This window comes from Poecilia mexicana, unplaced genomic scaffold (assembly GCF_051168715.1).
Source record: "Poecilia mexicana isolate PSO_F unplaced genomic scaffold, ASM5116871v1 scaffold_15, whole genome shotgun sequence".
Classification (NCBI taxonomy): domain Eukaryota; kingdom Metazoa; phylum Chordata; class Actinopteri; order Cyprinodontiformes; family Poeciliidae; genus Poecilia; species Poecilia mexicana.
The window spans coordinates 2,348,593-2,362,844 of NW_028263384.1; the positions used below are offsets into that span (position 1 = coordinate 2,348,593).

Sequence of the window (14,252 nt, forward strand, 5' to 3'; positions counted from 1 at the left end):
TCACATCATCACCATCCCTATAAAGTATTCACACCCTCTAAAAAGATAATGTTTCCTTACTGTAACACTACAGTACACATAGTTAATAATTATTTTAAGATATGAACTATAAGAAGCAACATGTTTTTTTTTCCTTTAAAGGGGCATTATTACATGTCTTTCAGGCATATAGTGTCATTTTATAGCACAGTCAAGTAACTATGTTACTTTCAGGTGTTTAAAAAATACTAAATATATCAAATATGACTTAAAACAAATCATACTTTGTAATTTAATGCCTTGAAATTGGGCCTCTGTCTCTTTAAGAAGCTCGTGCTCTTTCTGAAACTTCACCTTCAGAAAGTCATTGTTACATGGTTCCTCTATTAACCCTTTAGCAACATTTTTACAACTGTTTCATTGAGCAGTATCTACTATAATGAGCTCAGTTCCACCAGGTGCTTGCTAATTTTTGCTGGCTAGTCTGAAGGAGCTGAGTAGGAGAGTTGAGGGAGGGTGGAGTACAGGGGAGCTGCTCTGCGAGGAGCAGCTCCCCTCCACCCCACCTCCAGCTGAGGAGCTGCAGAACCTGCAGCTCTGAGGACACGAGGTCAACTCAAGCATTATCTTGCACAGCTGAATGGTTGCCATGAAGAATAAAATAATTTCTCAAATATGCATGAAAGAATCAAGGCAACACTACATGTATGTTTTGGATGAGGGAATAACATAACATGATGTAAAGCTAAAAAAAAAAAATACTTAATACTGCCCCTTTAATTTAAATTCTTGAGAACTGTCATATGTGTACTCGCTAATACAAATACAATAGTACACATATGACAGTATGGCAAGTACAAATACTCAGATAATTGTTTACCGGTTCTCAAATATTTGTATGAGAACCCGTACACATAGTTCATGTTCTGGAGACGAGTGAAATTTCAGAGTTAACCCTTTTCATTCAGACAAAAAGAAGTTTCATCTAATCGGTAGACTATAAAAGTGTATAATGTAATGATGCACAAAATAAAAGTTTAACTGTTACACTGGTTTACCTTTATTGTTGCTCATCAACACTTATCAAAATATGGGAACGAACTTAACATCTCCCTAAAACTACTCGTTCACGACGGCTCCCAGTAGTTACTGCATTTCCTTTAAAACTTCCCACACTCAAACTCCATGAAACAATGAGCTCCAGTCTTGGTCCAAATGAATTTTATTCTGAACATTGAAAGACAAATACATACATCATCTTCTACAGTGATAATTAACAACAGGCTTGTTGTTATCGCTCCTCATATATTAACTCTCAGGTAACAGCAGTATTATTCACAATCTGGAAGGTAGACGGTAAGAACGGGCTCAAACTGGACTGGGTTAGTTTCAGTACGGTGTGAAGGGAAGTGTAAGAGGGGAAACCATTTATAATCGTCGTTATTGGTTTCTGTCTGCCACAAATACCAACATTCGTTCACATCTTTCAACATACTTTAGCTGCTGATTAGACAGTGGCTGGTCACTAAGCTGTTTTGTCATTTATTATTCAGAATATTATTGTAACTGTGGCTTTAAATTAAAAGTACTAGCTAGATCTACTACCAGGCAAAGTAACTAGCTAACTAACACATTTACAACTTCACTGTTGTCAGTTGTCCCACCAGCTAATGTAGCTGCCATTTTGAATACTCAAGAGCATTAAACTTGGGTAAAATAAAATTCTAATTGTTTTAAACTCAAAAATCATGTTAGTGATATGCTAAAAGTGAATTGGTTTAATTGAAATGAAGCATTCTTTTGTATAAGGCCAAGAAGTGTTAGCATGTTCATGTAAAGGCACTAGCACTATGTAGTTTAGTGGCTTTCTTCTCTTTTTTTTTTGACAGGCCCATTTTCAGCAAATTACAAGCTTTGATCTGAAACAATGCAAGAATTGTTTAAAATAAATCAGACATTACAGAATTTAATAGCTTTTCTTCTGCCCAGTTCACACAGGCTACATGTAGCTTTTGAGATAACCAAATTCCTTACTAAGTAAGTTGCAGCTCAGTTTTATAAGATTTATTATTTATAACTGTTTTGCCAAAGTTATCATTTTGTAACATTAACTAAAATAAACCTGAAAAATCAAACCAAACATATAACTGGCATGTAGCTCTTTACTATTCCTCACCACACATCAGACAAAAAGGTCCCCGGTTGGGATTTTAACCCATAACTCTACAATTTCATATAGTCATGTTTTTGATCACTGAAACCATACTTTAAAAGTTTAAGCTTAAATAAATTTTAACAGCAACGTGTCAACAAATTCTGTCTTGCTATAATACATCTCAGTGATGTAGCACAGTTGAAAATACACAACCAATAACTTGGTTATGGAACGGGAGAAGTAGACTTTTCCAATTTGGATCCAATCTTGCCTGGTAGACTTTTGTCATAAATATAAGCAAACAAAGATCAACTGTGGGGTTCCTCAAGGCTCCATTCTTGGACCAATTTTTAGTTAATATCTTTCTGATTCCCCTCATTTAGTTTTTCTATATCTGTGCTTCAATAGATGCCACTCACAGTATCTTGGCATTGTTACTGTATGACTTTGATACTTAGCGATGTGTTTTTCTATTCTTCTGTGGTATTTACTAAAGTACTTTTAATGGAACTTGAAGGACTTTTTCTAAACATGTCAATATTTGAAATGGATTCAATGCTAACCCCGTGACCCCGGACAAGAGGAAGATAGATAGATAGATAGATAGATGGATAGATGGATAGATGGATAGATGGATAGATGGATGGATGGATGGATGGATGGATGGATGGATGGATGGATGGATGGATGGTCAATTGACTACTTTGCTTGCTAAACTAATTGATCGTTTTGATTACTGGAGTCTATAATCTTGTTTTGTTTTTATGTGTTAGACTGTATTTTTACTGTTGTTGGATTAAAATGAACAACTTGATATGTATTAAATGTGTGTAAACAGAAACATAGTGCCAAACATGAACAGCATTTTTGTTTTTACTTCACAAATCTTATCTGTCATTCTAGAAGGAAAAGCTTGAATGCTGGTTAATATTTTATCTGGTTAGTGTTTATTTTGGTGATATATTTTTCCACTGTCTTGCTGTTAAAGTGGGTCTTTTAAAATATTTCAAAGAAAACCACTGATGATTCTGAGCATTGGACACTACAACGTCATCTTTTCAATAAGTTAGTATAACCTTAAGGTTATGCTAACAGACCCTAACCCTATTCCATAGAGATATCAGTAGAGGTAAAAATACTGAGGTGAAACAGATCTGACTGAATGTTTTATCCTCCAGGCAAACTTTCTGACTCACTACTCAAAATGGCTGCTGGCTAACATATCAACTTGGATCATATTCTGCTGAAATATCAGGAACATAGCTGTTTTCAAAGTGCTAGGAGTGCTGACGTATATTAAAATGGTTTCTGTATTGAAGCTTCTGTATTGTTAAGGACTGGAACTGGGAATACGTTTCATGGAGCCTCTTAAAAAAGCCTTGAACCACAGGGATCTCCATTTGTTCATTTTCTTCCCCCTCTCCCTGCATAGTAATGATAACCATGACCGCTTAACACTGCAGCAACATGTCAGAGCTGAGGTGCGCAACAGAAAATAAAAGTTAAGACATTCTTGTTCACAGTACCTTGATTGAAATCAGCTTTTGTACCTGTTCACTGCATTGACTGTTACTCCGACACATTGACATGTCTGTAAGTCGGTCATGTACACTGAATACCTATCATATACTTGCTTAAAATCTGTTTGTTTGTTTTTTTTTTGTTTTTTTTGCAGCTTATTAGCATGGTTTTTCAATACACCTGTACATATTAAGCACTTTCTGAGAAAATGTGGCAAGTGTTCAATTGAGGTTAAAAACCAAACTATCAAGATCCCTTTCTATGGATCTTGATAGATCCATAAAAAGGGATCTTAATCAATTGAAAAATTGATTAAGAGTTTGAGAAGCTGTTGAGTGCCTTTAAATGTCACCTACCTGACTTTAAACCTTTCTAGTCATTCACACCTGATGTCACACACACTCAGTCACACACAGCGATTACGTTTGGAGAGACATAAAAAAAGGAGGGATTGTCACTGGAGTTTCTCTAAGACTGTCTGGATAAAAGCAGAAGAGGCGGAAACAGCAACGACCCGTCTGAGTCCGGAGTTGGACCGAATTCAACCTGGACCCCACAGAACTGGGACAGGACCAGACTGGGATTAACTGGACCAGAAAGGGGGCACTGGGATTTTCATTATTTTACTGGCATTATGTATTCACAGCAAAAAACACAAAAATCTTAGCAAGTATTTTTGGTCTAGTTTCCAGTACAAATGTCTTAACTTTGCAGTAAGAAATAGAAGCAAGTTTTAAGTCAATAATTTATTAATGCTGATGTAAAAGAACTAGTTCCATTGATAAATTATTTCACTTCTGACTAATACTTTCTCATTAATATTAAGGAATTATTGACTTAAAAAGAGCTGATATTCTTGCTGAAAAGTTACTTACAATACAAGTTAGTTTTGTCTTATTTCGATATTTCCATTAAAACTAGAACAAAAATACAATAGCTTGTGTTTTTGCAGAGTTCTATGCTAACCTAGGCAACCTCCCTTCTTGCTTTCTGTTAAATATTTGCAATTAATACAATGGTACCCCAACTGAATCTGTTGCAATACGTAATCAGTTTTGAATGATAAGTTAAAATGAGCTTGATAATTTCCATTCTGATTTTTTAAGGTCAATTTTGTTTTCAGAGACATCACAATGCATTTTCTTTATGGTTTTGGTTATAAGTGCACCCCTCCCCCCAATTTTATTTACGGGTTTTGGTTGCCATGTTTTTTCTTGGATATTTCAAATATCCTGTAGTCCCAGTGTTAAGAGTTTTTCACAAAATTAAAGTCTATTTCTTATTTATACGGTGGACTTGCATTATTATGCCATTGTTCATAAATTACTCAAAAATGGTCTCAAAACAACAGTATTATTGTTTAGTGAAATCATTTCTGGGACAATTTATCATGGTAAATTTGTTGTTGTGACAGGATGAACCTAAAATCCCGACTTTGACAGCTAAATATGTGTCAATCCAAGATATGTACCTATTTTTTGAAAATGTTTTCCATTTGATCCCAAGTCAGTCCATTATTTGAAGGGGGGTGAATAAGACTGTCATGACACTGTCATAAACACCTGTCATGAACATGAATAAGCCTTCATGAATATGATATCTATATGATAACTGATATCAATTTGTTATAAAAGTATTACTGATTGGACTTTAAAAATTAGGTAACTTTATGTTATTAAAGGTAAAATTTAAACAATAATGATTTCCTGGTTAATGTCAAGTTGTCATAAAGACATTTTGAATAATGTCAACTTTGTATTAAAAGTGTCATTATTTACCGAATGACGCTTTATGACAAAAGTCATAAATATTCATGAAGGCTTATTGATGTTCATGACAGGTGTTATGTCATGTTTATGAAAGTGTCATGTCAGTCTTATTCAACCCCCTTCAAATAAAGTGTTACCTTAATTTCTTCCAAATAATGGAAAAAAAAGGCAAATAAAATAAAACTGACATGGCATTTAAGGTTGTTGTTGTTAAAGAGGATGATATTTAGTTACCTAGTGTAATTACTGACTTTTCCTGGGGATTTCTTACAGAGCAAATCTTGCTGTTAACATATTAATCTCCCTAAACATTAACAACCAGATCACATAATGAGTAACCCCCTGCCCGTTCCAGGCCTCTGGTCCAGTTTATTCCAGTCCAGCTGTGCTGTCCCCGTTTTCATTTCTCTGAGTTCGTTCCCAGGCCAGTCCCATCTGGTCCAACCTGCTGTTCGTTTCACGGCTCTTCAAACAGCTGCAGGTCCAGCCTAACGACAATCTCCCCCGTGGGAACCTCATGAAGCAGCAGCCTCTTCGTGATTGGTCCTTTGGAGCCCTGGTCCTTCTTTATCTCGGCCAATCGGATCTCAGTCCTGCCAAGGAAGTCTGCAGAGACAAGACGTGGTAAGTCAAGGGGCGTTTTGTCCCTCTGTGTGGGACAAACAGTAACACTGGATGGTTTAGAAACGTGGACTGAATGCGTCACACACCGTCAGGTGAGAACTGGTCTCGTTCAAACACAGTGATGCAGAGGACGTCCTGTTCAAGGTCCTTAATAAAAAACTGACAATTGGAATTCCACTTTGGATTCAAAGTGTCCTGCAAACAAAGAAAACAACTCAGATGAACTTTGAATTCACGTTCTCTAAAACCCACAGTGGTTTGTTCGGCAGGGCAGTAACTAAGTATTTTCTGAGGTGATTAAACGGCACATTAAATTCAAATTCAAACAAAAAAACATTTTATTGATCCCAAAGGAAAATTAAATAATAGTATAGAGATCCTGGGGACTGTATTTAACAGCTGTATGTGCATTGATGGATTATATATTCTGCCATATCTATGCATGCACACTTTTTGAACCACTGTTTAGAGTAAAAAATAAACATTGAAAATCTTAATCGACATAAAGCTGAATTATAAATGTAACTTCTTAAGGCTAAAACATCATTTTACGAGTCTAAATTCTACGGGCCTGTCACAGTGTCACACACTTTCCCACTTCAATTATGTTAGTTACTGTTAACAATTTTAACAGACATCTACAATCATAATCCTTATTTTTCTATTCAGATTTTCTTTTCTTAGTTTATTTCAGACAATAAAACATATAATACAAAAGCAGAATTTTTTTCAGTTGATAAATATGTACCACTTTCCCAATTCCAACAGAAAACACTGAAATTGGTTCATGTATAAAAAGTGGATATAAACAGAAATACTTCAAACATTCCTGAGTGATTTATTTTGCTCTTTATCAGTTAAAGCATCAACATTAATAAATCAAGTTTTGACCATGTAATAAAATTGAATTGTTTTTACTTTTGATAAGTAGTAAGTTGGACATGGATCAACATATTTGATTTGTAGTTGTTTGATGATTTGACAAAATGGAATATTTATTACTCATTTCATAATTATTTTTATTATGTAAAAACACGATGTAAACAATGTAAGAAAATGCTTATAGTCATTTTTCTCCTACCTGTACTGTTTTTGTGATATGGCACTGAGAGCCCATGGTGACTTCACAGTAAGGATTGCTTTTACCTTGAAACACAGACAATGTTGCTGCTGATTACTGTGCATAAAACCAGTTGAGAGAAGCTACTGCTTAGCTTCATTAGATTATCATGTTAAATCATGATGCTTTGAATAAAAAAAGCAATAACACATTGATTTAATTGTCAAAAGGTCGACCTTCAATGGCCTTTTTACGTACCATGGGTGCGACAGGGTTTGAGCTCGATGCCCTCCACGATGTTAACCATCAGCCTGCCGATCCCAGTCGCCCTCTGAGAACGGACTGAGATGAGGAGCAGACAGGTCAGCCGCCGGGGTTTAAATGAAACCACAGAAACCAGTCTGAGAGCCCAGTTTACCTAAATAAGCCTTCTCCCTCTTCTTCTTCTCCGTCTCAATGAAAAGCTCTGAGGCAGCCTTAATTTTCTGAACCCACGCCGTCCTGTAAGGATATGAACACAAAGACAAAAAGTTGGATTATTTAATTTAAGGAATACGCTCTCAGTTGACTTTCCAAAGATATTATAGCCGTTATTATATTTGCATTTGTCATTGTGGTTTCTAGGTTTTGTTTTCTCTCTTTCTGCAGGTTTAGAGGCAGATTTTTAAGGCTTTGACTTCTACTCCTCTCTTCCTATCTCCTTTCTTTTTAAACCTTTGCCCCACCTTTCTCCGTTTCTTTTCTCTCTTTCTTTTTTGTCTCTGTGTACATTACATTTGAAATAAATCCAAAATAAGTCTCTAAAAAAGTAAGAAGGGCATCATAGGGAAACCTGTAACACTCCAGTAAATCACTCACACAAACTGCAGGACAGGACACGTAAAAGAAACAAAATAATAATAATATTAATAAAGAAATAAGAAAAAAACGTGATGATCAGCTTATAAAAGCAAACATCTGAAGCTCTCGTCTGTGTTTTCTGTTACCGTTCATTGATGCTTTCAGCTCGGAGGGTGTAAACTCGGTCTATGTGTGAGATGTGAAACAGAGGCTCATCCCCTGATGGATCTGTTGGCAGCTTTACTAACACTTCGTTCAGAAAGATCGGCTGAAAGAAACAAACAGATCCAGTTAGAAACGAGGGTGGGAGCAGGTACATATTGTATCATTTATCATGTTAAGACTGATTTATCGGTGTCACAAATTCCAGTTCATAATCTTTAAAAACCACTGAAACTGTCCATATTGTTGAGATTTTTAGTTTTACTATTTTCTCCATTGTTTGTTCAATCAGAGCAGCAATAAACATCAATACGTTTGAAAATATGATTAAATGTGGTTACTATGTGCAGTTTAATCAAACAAATCACACTTCATCATGTGACTGGTGTCCTAGAAGTGCATTACAAATGAAGAGCACTGTTAGTTTGTAGGACTGATTGCTTAGTCATGCAGTCACAGACTTACAGTAAGCTAAAAAAGAAGTGATAGTTCTTATGGTCACTTTTCATGTTATCACAACAGTACCAGTAAATATTGTGATCAATTTTAAGTCCATATCACACACCCATCAATGAGGGTTTGCTTTCTGTTGAAAAATACACTTGTGCTTTCTTACAGAAATAGGCAAAGTGCATTAAAGTTAAAGAAAAGATGATGAGGTTTTTCATTTTCCTCCGTTAAATGAGAGAACAGGTACGTTTGCCAGCCTTCTCACCGTTTTGTACATGCGGTACTGCAGGTGGGTTTTTGAGGAGAAGACTTTGTCAGAACCTGAAGAGCCCAGAGGTTTGGTGACCTGTTTGAGGAAGGGAAAAAAGTTTAAATTTGTTTAAGTGTGCCACAAGTCCAGAAATATATTGCAATAGACGAGGAGCTGCAGACGTTTTCAGCTAGCTGTCGAAATCAGTGAAAACAGATGTATACAAATTTTTCAGGATGTTAATCATTTCAAGTATACATTTTTTAATCTGGTAAAATGCGCCATCTAAAGTGTAGACCTCAAGAGCTGTAGCAACATGTAAATCTTTTTAAATAATCAATTTTCTGGAAAATTTGGATTGATGACATAATTCAACTGAGCCACACAGGTTCTTAAAGGAAGACTCACCTGTGTGAGCAGCAGGAAGTCGTTGAACAGGAAGCCGTAGAGCTCCTTGCTGCTCTTTGCTTTGAACAGCTTCCCGCTGTGGAGGAACTTCCTGGGTCCCAGACAGTTGGTGACCGAGTTGAACACCAGTTGCTAAAAAGCACAGAGAAATTTATTTAAAAAAGAAAAAAAAAAGTTAAATGATCACACAAGTTTTAAGGTGATGGTGTTAAAAGTTTTGCTCTACAAAGTTTCTGGTTCTTTTTATTCTAGTTTTTTTTAAAAACATCACAAGTTTTAAAGTATACTTCAAAAGGTTTTACACCACATACATATTAACAGTAAATGGATCTCAGTGCTGCTTCTGACATAGTGACATAAGATTTTTATCGACTGGAGAAAGTACATTGTGATAATGGGTCACATGCTACGAATACTTTGTCATTCAGAAATAATAAGGGCCAACAGATTAACGCTTTAATTTTGGTCAATTAATGCAAATAATTGCTTTATTATTACTTTGTACTCACATGCTTCCACTACACCCATAAATTTGGTGCACAAAAAACCACAACGGACAACAAAGTCGCTCCTCTCGGCCCACTGGGGATTCATTTCTGCTTCTAAAACGATCTGATTGGACGCTGGGAAAGACAACTGTTGTGTTCAGGTTGTGCTGAAAGGAGTTAGCCTATCAGAGAAGCGGTTCTAGCCTGACATAGCATCTCAATGCCAAACATGTAGCAGATGACCCCAACGCTAATGTCAGCATCCACAGTTAACATTTCTAAAGAAATAATTTTTCTAATAAATGATTAATTTAAGCAAACTAAGATTATATGTGGGATTCCTCATGGTTATTTTCTCACACCAATTTTTATTGGATATATAATTGCTTCCCCTCCATCAGATTATTAATTTTTCCCCATACATATTCTGTGGACACCCTGTATGTTGAGGCTGCTTAAATGTTGCATATATATATTATCTCTGTAAAATATGTCAATAAAGATATTCAGAAAAGCTGCCTTGTCTTGAGTATTTCACCTCTTATTAATCTTAAAAAAGCGGTTGCGGCTGATACTGCACCTCTGACAGCCCCTCACACTGAACGTGAGCCTGAATCCACTCCAGCCGATCAGAGTTCTCCTTCTCTCTGACGCCTTCATTCACCTGGGAACACAGATCACACACTCAACTCGTCATGCACATCCAAGTACATTTTCTATCAAGATTAACTACTCTTACAATCATGTTTGAGTAAAACAACTAAAAACTTTGAAAGCATAAAACACAGTTAAATCACAATTGGAGTTCTAAGTAGTTTTTTAAGAGCAGATAACTAATTTGATACATTTACAGTACAATTTTAAAGTACACGTTTCTTATTTTTGTAATTTCAAAGATGGTTGAATCACAAAATATTGATGTAACTTTTGATATCTTGATAACTACATTCCTGCAATGCTCTTAAACTCTCATGAATAAAACACTAATTATGTGTAGAAAACTGAGACTTTTAGATGCTGCCATTCACTGCTGCACTAGTTTACACAATCTCCACACAACTTGATCATTTAAGTATCTTAGTGACAGACGTTGGGATAGATAAGGGTGTGTAGTATCAGGGTAACAATGCTGGTCAGAACCTTAATATGGCTAGAATTGGATTTTTAAAATCTTTTTAAATCTCTGGGTAGGATGCTGGTCTCTGTTTCACCCTCTAAATCACTCACTATATTCAGGCTGGTGATTTTTACTTTTTTCTAGATTAGCCACCATATGAATCATTGATATTGGGTGTTCTGTATATAATGTCACTTTTTGTCAACTTTTGTCTGCCTTGTTCCAGACACTTATTTTTTACACTCATAAAACTATTGCAGACTACAGCTTGATCATAATTCACAAGCATATATGTCCAAAAATAAGTGACAGATCCAGTGATAACTGATTTTCCAGTCCGCTGTAGGCGGCTGCCTTAGTGTGTGTTTCCAGTTTTCACCTGTGAGCAGAGCTCCTCTGCTTTCTCCAGCGCTGCTTTCAGATGGTTGTGATCTGGATGAGACTCTGGAGTGTTTTCTAAGATCTGCAATCAGAAACAGTTCAAAACAATTCAGATTCGGAATAGAAAGGGGAAACAAAAAGTCCTTGCAAATCCGGAATTTCCACGAGAATTTTATGTACAAACATTTTTGATGATGAGAGGGTAGCGTGTGACTCTCTGCATCGGCTTGAGTAGAAAACTGGACAGAGGCATCCCTTTGCACCTGGGATCCATGGCTAACCTCTGATGGAAACACAAAACATCCAAATACATTGTTTTAGTTGCAGTTTCCCCCACAAAAATGTTTTTAATACAATTTGAAAACTTTTAAAGTTATTTCATGTTTAAAGGGGCAGTGCTGTGTGTCTTCCAGGCTCACAGTGACATTTCATAGGGAAATCAAGAAACTATGTTAACTTCAGTTGTTAAAAATTGCTATGTATACCAAATATGACTTAAAAGAAATTTTACTATGTAATTTAACACCTTGAAATCTTTCTGAAGCTCCGCCTTCAGGAAGTGATCAGAGTTCTAACCTTGAGGAAGTCTTTGATCTCAGGACTGTCGTCCGTCTTCTGTTGAATCAGCGTGGCCCCGTTCAGCTGACATGAACAGAACCTGCAAAGAAACAAGATGGCTGCTCCACTACAAGAAGCAGGACAAAAACTCCTACAGATGGAAAGCGATCCACTTCCTGACCTGATGTACGGCTGCATGTGAGGCAGCTGGTTGGTCAGGATGTCGCCGATCATCTTCACAGGCATCCGATCGCCCGACATCTTCTTCCTCACCCTGAGAGCCCTGCAAGGAAAGCCCAAGTCTGTAAAAGCTACAAGAGGCGTTTATCTAAACCCCACCAACAATATAGATTTTTTTTCCTCACTTGAGAAGTTTGATGTTGCACATGATGAGCTCCTTCCAGTTCACAAAGATCATGGCCACCTCCTTCTCTGTCAGCAGCTCACACTCCAGCAGAGGCTTATGGAAGATCTACACCAACGGAGAAGAAGTGACGTTTAGTACAAGGCAGATTTCACCGTGCGAACTGCTGTTTTATGTCGTTTGATATCAATTTATAGCAAATGTCTGAACACTGCTTCATGCTGAATATCAAATGTTTGCAGTGTTTCTCAAAATTCTGGAGCATGTCTTTAACAGCTGTCCAAATGGAAATTATTGAGCTTATTTTAACTGATCAGGTAATGAATTTATTTACTGCTTATCGAGCTAGGCTTAGTTAGCAATTCAAATAAAGAAAAAATGCAATAGTGGGAAGTATTTCCCAAGGTGCTTAGGGGCAGGTTTTTGTACTGAGAGTGAGATGGACGTGTTACTTTGACCTTGTGGTTACCTCAGTGACGAGTTGCAGATCGTTGACGTAGTTCTCCTCTGTGACGATCAGCTCATGGATGTAGCCCTGTCTCTTCCTCTCCATCGGACTCAGCATGTCCAGCAGGTGGAGGTCAGCGCACCCTGAAGGTCAAATGTCACAGAAAAGAAAAAAACAACACACCACCGTCACCCTGGCTTTTCTCAGCAGGAACGGCGCTACATACACTAAGCATAGAACAAAAGGAAACCATTTTAGGTCATACATACCTGAGATCAACATACAAACACTGGAGTGGCATCTCAGTCAAATGTGACACTGTCAATATGAAGCTCTGTTCACTATGTTTACTACAGTGGAGTTTTGTTCTGCGATAAGGACACTCTGCACTGATGTGTGTAGGATGGTGGATGACTTATTGTTGAAGGAAGCTGCTGCACTGAGCTGGAGCGATTCAGCCAGACAAGAAGGCACAGAATGTGGTGTGCTTCAGACAACAGGCTGAATTAATGATCAAACTACATGGACACAAACAGCTTTTACACAAAAAAGAAAGATGTTTTTGTAGACCATCTCCATAGAAACAGCAGGTGCAACTTTTTCAATAAAGCCTTATTGCTGATATGGAAATATTGAATATTATTAGCTGGGAACTACGTTTGTTAGAAACCAAAAGCAAAAAGTCAGAAATAATTTATGATTGTTTATTTATCAAAAGTCATATCACTATTGCAAAATTCACAGATATTATGACATAGATGTTTTCCTAATATTGTGCAGTTCTAGTTAAGAGTTTAAAGGTTATTGTCAAAACAACAGAGGACACATGACAAAAGGAATTAGATTTAATTGGTTTTATTTGCTATAATGCTAAAACTGATTTTCCCATTAACTTTACTTAAAAGGGTTGAAATTATTTTGACATGCTAATTTTGGAAAAATATTTGCTTTGTTTTATGATCTTATCTTTATGAACATGCACACTTGCAGAATCTGCTCTGTTTCCTCGGGTTTTTGCATTATGAACTGAACTTTACAATAATGTTTGATAAATAAGATGAAAGTGGATTATGTGTAGAACAGCTGAAATGACTAATCGTGATTTATCGATTACTGAAGTAATTGTCAACTAATTTAGTAATCAATTAATTTTTATTTGATTAATAGTTGGAATAGTCAGTTATTAAAATAATTGTTAGTTGCAGCCCTAATGTGTATGACTGAACTAAATACTTTTTACAGAGACGCCATGTGCTGTGAACTGGCTCTGTATGAATACAGTTGACTAAATTTTGGGAGACGCCTCAGTTAGAAACCCAGTTACACCCAGTTAAAAACAAACTTGTTGGTTCAACAAAGATTACTTGAAATTTACTTTTGTCAGAAGTATGATTAGTATTTGGTTTATATGAACTGAACTAAAGTTCCTGGTTTGGAATTGATTTGGTTTATGATTCTAAGTAAAGGTATTTGTGACAGAATGGATATCAGAAATAATTACACCCCCTCCCTTTTCTTTTTTTTTGTTTTTGTTTACTTGCTTCTATTTTTCTCGTGCTGGCTGTGCTCTTAAGCTGCACTTCTCTTGCTGAGATGCGCTGTACTGCAGTTACAACGGTTCGCCACCAGTGGGCACATGGAGCACAGTGACGCTCCTGACTCAGCGAGCCAACGGCAA

General features: G+C 36.6%; 1 protein-coding gene across 1 annotated transcript in view; it reads right to left on the reverse strand.

Annotated features, from left to right (window-relative positions):
- Positions 1 to 1,183: 1,183 nt before the first annotated feature.
- itsn1 (intersectin 1 (SH3 domain protein)) overlaps positions 1,184 to 14,252 on the reverse strand; it is a 66,586-nt gene continuing 53,517 nt past the window's right edge. Inside the window, exons 32-46 of the mRNA XM_088013151.1 lie at positions 12,596 to 12,717; positions 12,128 to 12,234; positions 11,944 to 12,045; positions 11,781 to 11,862; positions 11,389 to 11,487; positions 11,203 to 11,286; positions 10,287 to 10,370; positions 9,219 to 9,350; positions 8,826 to 8,906; positions 8,095 to 8,216; positions 7,527 to 7,609; positions 7,367 to 7,450; positions 7,130 to 7,194; positions 6,135 to 6,243; positions 1,184 to 6,030 (exon numbers count right to left, since the gene is read on the reverse strand). Coding sequence (XP_087869277.1) covers positions 5,882 to 6,030; positions 6,135 to 6,243; positions 7,130 to 7,194; positions 7,367 to 7,450; positions 7,527 to 7,609; positions 8,095 to 8,216; positions 8,826 to 8,906; positions 9,219 to 9,350; positions 10,287 to 10,370; positions 11,203 to 11,286; positions 11,389 to 11,487; positions 11,781 to 11,862; positions 11,944 to 12,045; positions 12,128 to 12,234; positions 12,596 to 12,717 — 1,505 coding nt within the window. The 3' untranslated portion in view covers positions 1,184 to 5,881. The remainder of the gene's footprint in view (positions 6,031 to 6,134; positions 6,244 to 7,129; positions 7,195 to 7,366; positions 7,451 to 7,526; positions 7,610 to 8,094; positions 8,217 to 8,825; positions 8,907 to 9,218; positions 9,351 to 10,286; positions 10,371 to 11,202; positions 11,287 to 11,388; positions 11,488 to 11,780; positions 11,863 to 11,943; positions 12,046 to 12,127; positions 12,235 to 12,595; positions 12,718 to 14,252) is intronic.